Consider the following 13,208-nt stretch of genomic DNA (forward strand, 5'->3'; position numbering starts at 1 on the left):
GAACCTAGAACATACCAAAATTTAAGGACTGCAGCTGACATATGCTGAGTGGGCAACTTATATTTGTAAATAGCTACACTGGAAAAAGAAAGATCTTAAAACAATAAACTAACTCTTTCTGTTGTTTTTAAACCTAATTTTCCACATAAAGACTGTGGGAAAAGATCAAACTAAACCTGAAGCAAGTAAAGAAAGTAATTGTGAGAATTTAGTGAAACAGAAAGGAGAAAAACAATAGAAAAAAGAAAAATCAGGAACACCAAAAACAGGTTCTTTGAAAGGTCAACAAAATTGACAAACCTTTAGCAAATGCCCAAGAAGAGAAAAAAAATAAGTATTAGCAAGAAAAGTATGTCAACATTTAAATAGGAATTATAAACATGGTTCTCCACCAAGTATTTAATGATCTGTTTTACAGATAACGTTAGAGTTTATAATTGTCTTCAAATACCTCTTTTTTTTGCACCAGCTTCCTTCCCTCTGCTGCATAGAACCTGTTTGTTTCTTCTAGGAATTTATTCTCAAATGATACTTGGTAAATCTAAAATGCAATATATTTTTAAAACTCAGTTAAAACTGATATTTAGAATACCAGATTAGAAATTAGCTGCAAAGTAATAGAAGTTAAGCATTACTTACCTGCAAATCAGAAAGCATACTTAAAAGCCTCTGAATCAGACATCTATCAATCATCTCACCATTTCTTTCTTTTTCAATTAACAGAAGAATTCCATCTATGGTCCTACTCTGAACATTCTGATCACGAATTATATATGATTTAAATAATTCAAGGCCCATGTCCCTGAAACAACAACAAAAAAACCTATCTAAATAAATATATTTTTAAAACTGTAAATTCTAGGGGTCTTTTTGCCATTATACTTTGATGTAATAATGCATTATCCATAGTTCAAAAAATTATACTTTGATGCTGAACTCTATCTACAGTTGGTTAAATTCTTCTACTTTGTCTTTTGATAGTCTGAAGTCAACTAAAATAAACGTAAGATTTCAGAGTATATAAAGACAACTGGATGACATGCATAATTCCATAATTTTTAAAAAATAAATCAAAATTCAGGGTGACTCTAAAACTGTTACACTTGCCTTTAGATTTTTTAGCCTTCATTAGCATAATTTGGTATCAATTTACAACTTCCCAGTGTTTCCATCATAAGTATGAAATATGATTCATTATCTAGAATTAACTTAGAAATAATATGTCTCCTAAACAATTATTAACACTGAGTAATATAATTTTATAATAAATTATCCCATAAGCTATGTTACCATGCGCTCTAACATGATTTTAAACATTTCTAAGTTTCATGATACACATAGAGAAAAACGGGTTTTCAAAATTATATTTGAAAGTTTATAAATTCATCTTATTATGTCTTCTTTCAGTTAGGAGATAAAAAAGTGATCATAAGTCACACATAATAATTTTTCAAGTAATGATTGAATCCTTACCAAATGGAAGACAACATCGAAATTTGAAAAACGTAAGTTCTATCTAGGAACAGAAAGATGTTCCTAATCATGCTCTGTCAGAAATAAAACAAGGTAAAACATTACGTCTGAAAGATTCTGGGGTTAAACTATTATTCATCTAATAAAATCTTAATTCTTAAGAAAAGTACATTATATATAAACATTGCTATCAATCTTTAAATCAAACATAGGCAGCAACATATTTATTCCAGAAAGATAACTTTCCAATTTATCACCCTTTTTCCACATTGCTAGTTTTTAAATAGTAAAGATTAATGGAGATACATAAATAAAATTTATCCACGTAGATTATTCTCACTTTGTAAAAACTGCTAAAATATTAGTTATTAGTAAGAAGTACAGTTTGCTTAACAAATCTTTTTAAAAACTATAGAGGATTAGAAGACTAAGAGCTAGAGTTGTAAAGAGTAAACAAAAAGAAATAAGAAGAATTAACAGGAATATGCACTACGACAAAATCTACGTACAAATATAAAATCTTATGCTTTATATTTGAAGACAAAGTACCAAGGGAATTTTTTACTATGAATACATTGGTTATGTACAAATTAACTGCAATGTAAGCATATACAAGAACAGCAGTTCTCAAACATTCTTATGTCAAGTACCCTCTATATTTTTAAAAATTATTGATGAAATCAAATAATTTTCACTAGTGTGTTATCTAGTAATACTGCACTAGAAAATTCAAATGAGAAACTCTAAGTATTAGTTATATTAATTTCATAATAAAAAGTTAATTTGTTAGGAAATGTTTTTATATTATTTTAAATTTATTTTTTAAATATTTAATTTATTTATGTATTTATGTATGTATGTATGTATGTATGTATTCATTCATGAGAGATACAGAGAGAGAGAGACAGAGACAGAGACACAGGCAGAGGGAGAAGCAGGCTCCATGCAAGGAGCCTGATGTGGGACTCAATCCCGGGTCCCAGGATCACACCCTGGGCTGCAGGCGGCGCTAAACCGCTGCGCCACCAGGGCTGCCCATATTGTTTTAAATTTAAAACAGTAATTGGTGAAAGTATGAGCTTTCACTTATAATATGAATAAATTGGGGGGGTCTAATATAAAGCTTAGTGATCAAAATTAATCACCCATATACTTGAAAAATATCTGAAAGGTACTGAGAATAGATCCTTAAATGCTCTTACTACAAAAAACAAATAGTAATTATGTGAAGTGATGAAGGTATTAATTAGTTAATGCCACTCTGGTAATCATTTTGTAGTATATAAATGTATCATATTATCACATCATACATCTTATACTTGCACAATGTTATGCCTCAATTATATCTAAAAATTTTTTTAAAGAATTTATAATCTAAGAATAAGTAGAGCATTAATAATTTAAACACACCTTTAAAGTATAATACAACCTTATTTATATAAACAGGAGAAACTAAAAGAGAAGAGAAAACCAGAGCGGTATAAAGAGATAACAGCACAGAAGTGATAACATGTGAACTTTATGTAAAGCAGTAGGAATTTTCTAGAAAGTATATTCCAAACTGACTGGTTAAATACCGCATGGAATAATTAACATACAAGTCATGCATGTTTTCCTTGACACACCATCCTTTAATCAGGATCAAAACCACAAAGATATCCTCAATATGGTTTTATAGACTTTTACTTTTGTGGCAATTTTACGGTCACTATAAATAATGTAATTACATTTATAAGATTTTAAAATGTGCTTGTACAACCTTAACATTGTCAATCATTGTATTCATGGATATTCTGTTTCTAGAAAATATGTGTTTTTGCTTTAACTTAAACCATTTACAGCACCTCTCTGCTGATTCCACTTGGAACTCTGCACAAAATATTTCGAATTGTTATAGGAAGAGTTAATTATGAGGTCCAGAGAAACTTGTCATGCGACAGTGCTGTGGGAGATTAAAGGACACTGATAGTTGCAAAGCTCACAGCCTTGATTTTGAGCCAGGATTCACAGCCAGTTTTTTAAATAAAGGTGAAAAATAGAAAGTTGTGATATGGTAGCCATGTATGACTAACGAGGACATGAGTTAGAACTGGAAATGAGTGAGAATGGATCTTAACTCCAAATACAAAGAATTAAATCAACCAAATATGAAGGGCAATTCATTTAAACAATCAAAGTTCATATCGCCTTCCCTTTCCCTTCCCTTCCCTTACTATCGCCTGTAGTAAGCTACAGAAGAAGCATAGATTAGCTCTTTCTTCTCTTAATGGAGGCAGCCACAGATTTTTCTTTCAGAGTGAGGGGACCCATGTTCAGTTCCTGTTCTGTTTCAGAGGCAGGGATGACCAAGGATATATATGTCAAAACTTATTGAACTGTATAGTCAAGTATCTGTGCCTTATTGTGTATCACATTATACCCCCAAAGAGATGTTTTGTAAAAGAACCATAAAAAAAACAATCAGTCACGAATGAAAAAGGAGAGATCACAACCAATATCAAGGAAATACAAATGATTTTAAAAACATTTTATGAGCAGCTATGTGCCAATAAACTAGGAAATCTAGAAGAAATAGACACGTTTCTGGAAAATCACTAAGTACAGAAACAGGAAGAAACAGAAAACCTGAACAGGCCTATAACCAGGGAGGAAATGAGGCAGTCATCAAAACCTTTTAATCTTTATGTACGAAACTGAGAAATACACTTTTCATTAGTGAAGATTTGAATTCACAGCATTGCTTCTACACATTAAATAAAAATTCAAAACTTATACTAAGAGTATTAACACATTATATTATCTTATACTTACTTTATCATGCCAAAATTAAAAAGCAGCCATAATTTGCATATTTTCATATTCAGATATACACGGAAACATTGATACATTTGAAAATGTCATTTTCAAATATCGTTGAGATATTTAAAATGCCTATTTACCTAATTTAGTATAATTCCCTTTGTTATAGCTCCAATGCCTTTATAGCACAGTCCCTTGTATATTCAAACCTCAAATGACAATTACTAATTTATAGTAGTATTTATTTAGTGAGACTAAATCTGGCATATATATTGTAGCTCTTCTTTAATCTTAAATTTATGTTAAATATTATAGTTGTCTATATCTAAAATATAATATCTCTCTTAAAAAAACCCTTCCTAATTTTATGCACACCAATAAACTAAAACAAATCTTAAAGAACTAAGAATAGACTTCTACCATAAAAGCATTTCCAAGTATGTTTTTAAATAGTGTGAGTTAACGATATTGTTTGATTTTCTTTTAGAGACCACTTAACACATTCCATAGTAGTCCTTTTAGCTAAAAAGTACAGTTTTTATATACTACCATTTGTCTAGCATGATCTTGCCAGCATTTATCCATTTTCTTTAGAAAAGGGCCAGTATCCAAAGAATATATGAGATAATGTTAAGAAAAAGTTTATATTCTAAAACTAACAGAGATCTTGCAAATGCAAGATAAGACTACTAAAAGACAGCATTTGGTAAAACTGAATAATGCTAACCATTAAGTCCAAGCACCCCTCATTTTTAAACAGAACATAAAAATACAAAAACAATATTAACCCCGTATGCCAAGTTAGTATTTTTACTCAGATATCGATATAGAAAATTGGACAAAAGAAGATAAACAACTCAAAGGGGAAAAAAGGATACTCTCTGAGTTGATGAATTTCTGCTCTGATGTGCTGTTCACAAAGCTGCTTCAACTGCTTATATAAGTTTGCAGATAAATTGTAGGAGCAAAGGTTTTTAACACTCTGAAAAATTAGAAACATATATGCGTAAGTTGAAAATAACCAAGCTCACTTCTTCTGCGTTTATTGATAAAACTGGCTAGTGATCATGAACTTATTTCTTATGAATATGTAAATGAATAGGAACAGTTTAACATATTAAGGACTATTAAATAATAAAAAACAATCTCAAAATTTATAGTATATGAAGAAAATGTTCTTAAAATTCTTCCATCCAAGTGAGTATATACAAGCCTGTTGTAAGCAGTAATTCTAAGTACCCAGACATTCACCATAATTAACTTTTTAAAATTTAAAATAATTCCATGAAACTAGTTGGCTAAACAGTAAGTTAACCTATATCTTACCTTCGGGAATGTTTAAAAGATAATAATCTTTGTTTAAAATTTAAAAATTAAGAAAGGAATTTAAAATAATGCGTACAATAACAACAACCAATTTTATTTTATTTTTATTAAGTGTGGCTTAAAATGCCTGCAATAAGCAATAAAATAAACCATTTTGCTTATATTAAAATATACCCCACATCACTAGAGTGATGTGACCAAACATGGTATTAAAAAAAAAAAAAACTCTAAAGAAAAAATTAGGTCAGCAAAACCGTAGAACCAATTTTTTTCAGAGCTCTGGAATTTTACCAAAACCCTTACAATTAAAGGAACATTTAATGAAGAAAAAATCCGGTACATTTCAGTAATAGCGCCTTTTGGTATTAACATAACCCATTTACCACGGTGAAAATCTAATCCAGTATAGTTTAGAAAATCTAATCCAGTATAGTTTACTGGTTATGGTGGGGGGTAAATACAGACTTTGTTCTCAAAGAGCTATAAATGTATTTGACTCTGGAATTTGCCTTTATGCTTTCTGGCTAGAGCTTAGCAACAGAGAACATCACCAGAAACATCAACTTTACAGTAACACAATGGCACTAAATTCGTATCTTTCAATAATTACTCTGTAAATGAATTAAATGATCCAATAAGAGATACGGGGTATGAGGACGCTTTAAAAAAACAAGATCACAATGCCAGATTTCAGGTTGTACTACAAAGCTGCGGTCATCAAGACAGTGAAGTACTGGCACAAAAACAGACACATAGATCAATGGAACAGAATAGAGAATCCAGAAGTGGACCCTCAACTTTACGGTCAACTAATATTGGATAAAGGAGGAAAGACTATCCAAGGGAAGAAAGACAGTCTCTTCAATAAATGGTGCTGGGAAAATTAGACATCCACATGCAGAAGAATGAAACTAGACCACTCTCTTACACCCTACACAAAGATCAACTCAAAATGGATGAAAGATCTAAATGTGAGACAAGATTCCATCAAACTCCTAGAGGAGTACACAGGCAACACCCTTTTTGAACTTGGCCACAGTAACTTCTTGCAAAATACATCCAGGAAGGCAAAAGAAACACAAGCAAAAATGAACTATTGGGACTTCATCAAGATAAGAAGCTTTGGCACGGTAAAGGATACAGTCAACAAACCTCAAAGACAACCTACAGAATGGGAGAAGATATTTGCAAATGACCGATCAGATAAAGGGCTGTTTCCAAGAACTATAAAGAACTTATTAAACTCAACACCAAGGAAACAAACAATCCAATCATGAAATGGGCAAAAGACATGAACAGAAATCTCACAGAGGAAGACACAGACATGGCCAACACGCACATGAAAAAAGTGCTCTGCATCACTTGCCATCAGGGAAATTACATATCAAAACCACAATGAGATACCACCTCACACCAGTGAGAATGGGGAAAATTAACAAGGCAGGAAACCACAAATGTTGGAGAGGATGCGGAGAAAAGGGAACCCTCTTACACTATTGGTGGGAATGTGAACTGGTGCAGCCACTCTGGAAAACTGTGTGGAGGTTCCTCAAAGAGTTAAAAACAGACCTGCCCGACGACCCAGCAATTGCACTGTTGGGGATTTACCCCAAAGATACAGATGCAATGCAACACCGGGACACCCATACCCCGATATTTCTAGCAGCAATGTCCACAATAGCCGAACCGTGGAAGGAGCCTCAGTGTCCATCGAAAGATGAATCGATAAAGAAGATGTGGTTTATGTATACAATGGAATATTACTCAGCCATTAGAAATGACAAATACGCATCATTTGCTTCAACGTGGATGGAACTGTAGGGTATTATGCTGAGTGAAATGAGTCAATCAGAGAAGGACAAACATTATATGTTGTCATTCATTTGGGGAATATAAAGAATAGTGAAAGGGAATAGAACGGAAGGGAGAAGAAATGGGTAGGAAATATCAGAAAGGGAGACAGAACATGAAGACTCCTAACTTTGGGAAACGAACTAGGGGTGGTGGAACGGGAGGAGGGCTGTGGGTGGGGGTGAATGTGTGGCGGGCACTGAGGGGGTCAATGACGGGATGAGTGTCATTTTGTATGTTGGCAAATTGAACACCAACAGAAAATAAATTTATTATTAAAAAAATCAAAAAAGAAAGAAAATGAAGCCATGAAAGGGTAAACTGTTTCTATGATATATGGAAATTTCTTTAATGTCCCTCACAATAAATTCAATAACTTTGCAAAAAAAAAAAAAAAGAAGAAGAAGAACTGAGTAGAAGATGCCTAGATGGATAGCAGACAAATCAAAAGACAATCAACATCACTCATTAACAGGGAATACAAATCAAAACTACAATGAGACAGCTCCTCATACCTGTCACAATGGCTAAAATTAACACAAGAAATAATAGGGGCTGGCAAGGATTTGGGAACCAGGAACTCTCTTATGCTGTTGGTAAGAATGCAAACTGGTGCAGGCACTCTGGAAAATACGATGAAGGGTCCTCAAAAGTTATAAATAGAACTAACCTGTGACCCAGCAACTGCACTATTACCCAAAGGTACAATAATACAAATTTTAAGAGGTACCTGCGTTCTGATGTATTATCAACAAAAGCCAAGCTATGGAAAGAGCACAACTATGGAGATGGTCCAAAAGTGCATGGACTGTTGAGTGGATAAACTGGTGTATTTACAATAGAATATTACTTAGTCATCACAACATGAAATCTTGCCATTTGCAACTATGTGGATGGAACTAGAACACACTATGCTAAGTGAAATAAGTTCAGAGAAAGACAAATATCATATGATGTCACTCATGTAGAACTTGGGAAACAAAACATATGAAGACGGGGGGGGGGCGGGGGGGGGCGGGATGGGGCAAAAGGTAAGAGGGAAACCGCAATAAGAGACTCTTAGTAATAAAGAAAAAACTGAGAGTTGATGGAAGGAGATGGGTGGCAATGGGCTGGATGACTGATAGCCATTAAGGACAGCACTTGATGTGAGGAGCACTGGTGTATTTAAGTGATGGATCATTGAATTCTACTCCAGAAACCAATATTTCACTGTATGATAATTAACCAAAACTTAATTTTTTAAAACTTTAAAAAAAATTGTGGGGGCATGGGGCAAGATGGCGGAAGAGTAGAGTCCTCAAGTCACCTGTCCCCACCAAATTACCTAGATAACCTTCAAGTCCTGAAAATCTACGAATTCGGCCTGAGATTTAGACAGAACTGTCGGAATGATACAGTGAGAAGAGTTCACGCTTCTATCAAGGTAGGAAGACGCGGGGGGTGGGGGGGGGAGGGGGGGAGGAGGGGGTTAAAGAAACCATAGGCATCCGAGGGGGAGGAGCCCCTCGAGGAGCCGGGCTAAGGCCGGGGTGAGTGTCCCCAGGACAGGAAAGCCCCGCCTGGAGAAGCAGGAGCTTCAACAATCTTCCCGGGCGTTAGAGCAGGATCCCTTGAGGGCGGGGATGCCCTCAGGCTCCCTGGGACACTAACAGACACCTGAGCCCCGGGGAGAGCCCCACAACCCGTGGCCGAGCTCCCTAAAGGGCTGCAGCGCGCGCATGGCTGGACCCGGGAGCAGGTCGGAGGGGCTCGGGCGGAGGCTCCGCGGAGGCGGCTGCGCGGCCCGGAAGCAGCACAGGCAGCCGCTCAGGCGGCCGCTCAGGCGGGGGCTCTGCGCGGCTCAGGCGGAGGCTCCGCGCATAGGGGGCTGCGCGGCCCCGGGAGGGGAGGGGAGGGGCGGGGGGGGCGGGGGAGGGGAGGGGCGGGGGAGGGGGAGGGGAGGGGCGGGGGCGGCTTCGGTGGAGGCTTCCAGGATTGGGTCCCAGGTCGGGCTCCCTGCATGGAGCCTGCTTCTCCCTCTATCTGTGTCTCTGCCCCCCCCCCTCTCTCTCTCTCTCTCTCTGTCGCTCATGCATAAATATTTAAAATCTTAAGAAAAAGAAAATATGGCCCATTCTATGAATACAGAAATTAACGAAAGCTACCCACAAGGGAGCAAAGACTTGGACTTACCACAATCAATACATTTTATCATATGCTAAAATGACTTTTATATTTTGGCCAAAAAAAATCCCAAAGGAAACAAGCTAAATCACGTCTCAATGAATGGAGAATTTCAATAAAAATATATCATAAGAACAAGCAAAAACCCAAAGCTGAAAATAACAGCTGAAGTTAAAATCAGCAAACATGAAATTAAGGCCAATTAGAATTATCTGAGGAGTCTGGGGAAATAGGAAAAGCAATAAAGCCTAGGCTATGATAAAGCCTAGCATAATCAAAAGAGTATAATTTTGGAATAAGGACAGGCATACAGCTAAAAAAACCAGAAATACACTATAAATACACACATACATCCATAATTCCACTGGTACTTGGCAAGGATACTAATACCACTCAACAAGAAGAGAATAATCGGTTAAATGAATTGATACCACATGTAAGCAAAGTTGGAACTTTTTCTAACAGTATATATGAATGGAACCCAGATCTAAACAGCATGTGCAATGGAAGAAGGACAGGCAAAGAGGGTGGAAAGTAGAAGAGGAGGAAGAGAATCCTCAACAGATTCTGCCCTGAGCCAGAGCCCAATGTCTCAGAACGTTGAGATTATGACTGAGCTGAAACCAACTGCATATTTTTAAATGGGAAATTTTGTTATGTTAAATTTAATGTCTATTAAGTACTTCATTTTTTATTAAGGTGATATTATTAATATAAGTACTTAATAGACATTTCTCAAAAAAATCAAATATACAAATATGCCAAGCCTATATAAACATATTGAACATCATTAGTCATTTGCGAAATGTAAATCAAACTTCAGTGTGAACTACTTAAAATCCACTCTGATGACTATTATCAACAGAACTAAAAAAAAAAGCGTTGAAAAGGGTGTGGAGAAATTAAAACCTTCATATATATGGACAATACCATGTAAAGTGGTACATCTACTGAGGAACAAATGTTGCGGCTTCTAAACAAGTTAAACATGGAATTATCACATGATTTCTCAATTCTCCTTTAGGTATACACAAATGAATTGAGAACCCCACTCAAACAAGTACACGTACATTTGTGTTCATAAAAGCACTATTTACAACAATCAAAAATGGGATCATAGCTCTATCAAGAGATGAGTGAGTAAATAAATTCTGGCACATCCATATTATGAATTATTATTCAGTCTAATAAAGTATGATGTATACTGTATATGTATGATGTATACTGTATGATGTATAGGTACATGCCACAACATAGCTGAATCTTAAAAACATAATGCCAACTGAAAGAAAACTGACATGAGAGACATACTATTTAACTGCATTTATATGAAATATCCTGAACAAGATAATCCTTAAAAATGAAATTAAAAAATTGAAACCAAATCAGTGTTGGCCACAGGTGGGGAATAAAAATTGAAATGTAACTGTTTAATTTCCATCTGGGTGATAAAAATTAAATTTAGTAAGATACTGCTTATCCAATACAACATTATAAATACACTATATACTAGTAAAAATGTTAGTATCCAGAATCTATAAACAACTGCACAAAATCAACACCTCAAATATAAACAATCCAGTTAAGTAAGAAACAGATAGAAGAAGACATTTATCCAAGAAAGAAACACAAATGGCCAACAGACATATGGAAAGATTCTAAACGTCACTCCAGCATCAGGGAATACAAATCAAAAACACAATGGTAAGGATGGCTAAAACGAACAACACGGGAAACCACAGGTCCTGACATAGGTGTGGAGAAAGGGGAACCCTCTTACACTGCTGGTGGGAATGCAAACTGCTGCAAACAGTATGGAGGTTTCTCAAGAAGTTAAAAAGAGAGCTACCATATGACCTAGCAACTGCACTCTTAAGCATTTATCCAAAGAATACAAAAATGCTGATTTGAAAAGGCACACATGCACCCCAATCTTTACAGCAGCATTATCAACACTACCCAAACTACAGAGAGAACCCAAATGTACGCCAACAGATGAAAAGACAAAGAAGAAGCGATGTATACCTGTAATGGAATATTATTCCTATCAAAAAGAATGAAATCTTGCCATTTGCAATCATGTGGATGGAACTAAAGAGTATTATACAAAGTGAAACAGGTTAGAGAAAAACAAATTCCATTTATTTCACTTATGTGGAATTTAAGAAACAAAACTGGTCAATACTGGGGAAGGGAAGAGGAAATAAGATAAAAATAGAGAGGAAGACAAATCACGAGAGACTCCTAACTCTGGGAAACAAACTGAGGGTTGCTGGAGGGGAGAGAGGTGGGACGATAAGGGAACTGGGTAATGGGCATTAAGGAGGGCATGTGATGGAAGGAACACTATATATAAGTGATGAATCACTAAATTTTACTTCTTCTGAAACGAGAAAAAGTTAATTTTTTGTTATGTAAATTTCACTTTCAAAAATCTCTTCTCATAAACAGTAGAAAGACAATCCAGAGAATGGTAAAAAAAAAAAAAAATACTTGCAAACAATATATCTTAAAGTCTAGCATCCAGAATATATCAAGAGCTCATACAATTTAACAAAATGACAAATACAGTTTAATAAAAGGCAGACTTGAAAAACACATTTTCAAACAATCTTCAAAGGACACACTCAAGGAGACAAGCTCATGAGAAGACAGATGTTTCATGTCACTGTCATTCAGAAAATGCAAATCACAATGAGTACCACTTCACGTCTGCTAGGATGTCTACAGTGAAAAAATGTAAAATAACAAGTGTTAGGGACGATGTGGAAAAACTGGATCCTGTACATTCCCTCACAGAGAATGTACAGGAAAGTACTATGGGACAGCCACTGTGAAAAACAATTAGACCATACTTCAAAAACTTAAGTATAGAACTGTGTCATGATTTAGCACTTCCATTTCACCATATAAAACCAAAATAATTGAAAGCCAGCAGTCAAAGAAAATTTTACACGCAAATGCTCACAGAAGACTTATTCACAACAACCCACAATTCAAATGTTCATTACTCGTAAAAAAGATGTGGTGTATCACATAATGAAATGTTATTTACCTATCTATAAGAGGAATGAAGTAGTATAACATGATACAATATAAACAAACCTTGAAAATATATACTGTGTGAAAAAAGGTAGTTCCAAAAGCTTGCCTGTTGCATAATTCCCACTATTCAAAATACCAAGATTAGGTAACTCTCTACATATAGAAAAGAAATTGAGAAGACGGGTGAGGTGGGAATGGAGACTGAATCCTTAATGGGCATGGGCTTCCCCTCTGGGGAATGAAAAAAGTCCTTGAACTAGGGTAGTGCTAGTAATGGCACAACACAGTGAATGTACTTGATGTCAATGAAACGTAAACCTAAAATGATAATATCTTATGTTTGTTTCACTGTAATAAAAAAAGGATAAAAGAATATGTATACTACAAAAACTTCACATTCAAGAGAGTAAGTACAAATACTTAAGTGTACGAGACTTATTGAGAATAAGTAATATCCTATTTATAAAATATACACATATATCTCTAAAAGGATAATTTTCTGACTGTACATATAATATACAGAAGGCATATATGAGTGTAAAACTATT

General features: G+C 35.1%; 1 protein-coding gene across 5 annotated transcripts in view; it reads right to left on the reverse strand.

Moving 5' to 3' along the window:
* The window catches only part of LOC140629719 (cullin-4B-like), a 73,214-nt gene that overhangs the window by 52,664 nt on the left and 7,342 nt on the right, over positions 1–13,208 (reverse strand). For 4 of the 5 annotated variants that reach the window (XM_072819305.1, XM_072819303.1, XM_072819301.1 and 1 more), the window contains exons 4-8: positions 5,151–5,254; positions 4,822–4,891; positions 1,474–1,547; positions 640–802; positions 452–541 (exon numbers count right to left, since the gene is read on the reverse strand). In XM_072819305.1, coding sequence (XP_072675406.1) covers positions 452–541; positions 640–802; positions 1,474–1,547; positions 4,822–4,891; positions 5,151–5,254 — 501 coding nt within the window. The remainder of the gene's footprint in view (positions 1–451; positions 542–639; positions 803–1,473; positions 1,548–4,821; positions 4,892–5,150; positions 5,255–13,208) is intronic. The other variant, XM_072819304.1, reaches the window with a different exon arrangement.

The sequence above is a fragment of the Canis lupus genome, assembly GCF_048164855.1.
Source record: "Canis lupus baileyi chromosome Y unlocalized genomic scaffold, mCanLup2.hap1 SUPER_Y_unloc_7, whole genome shotgun sequence".
Classification (NCBI taxonomy): domain Eukaryota; kingdom Metazoa; phylum Chordata; class Mammalia; order Carnivora; family Canidae; genus Canis; species Canis lupus.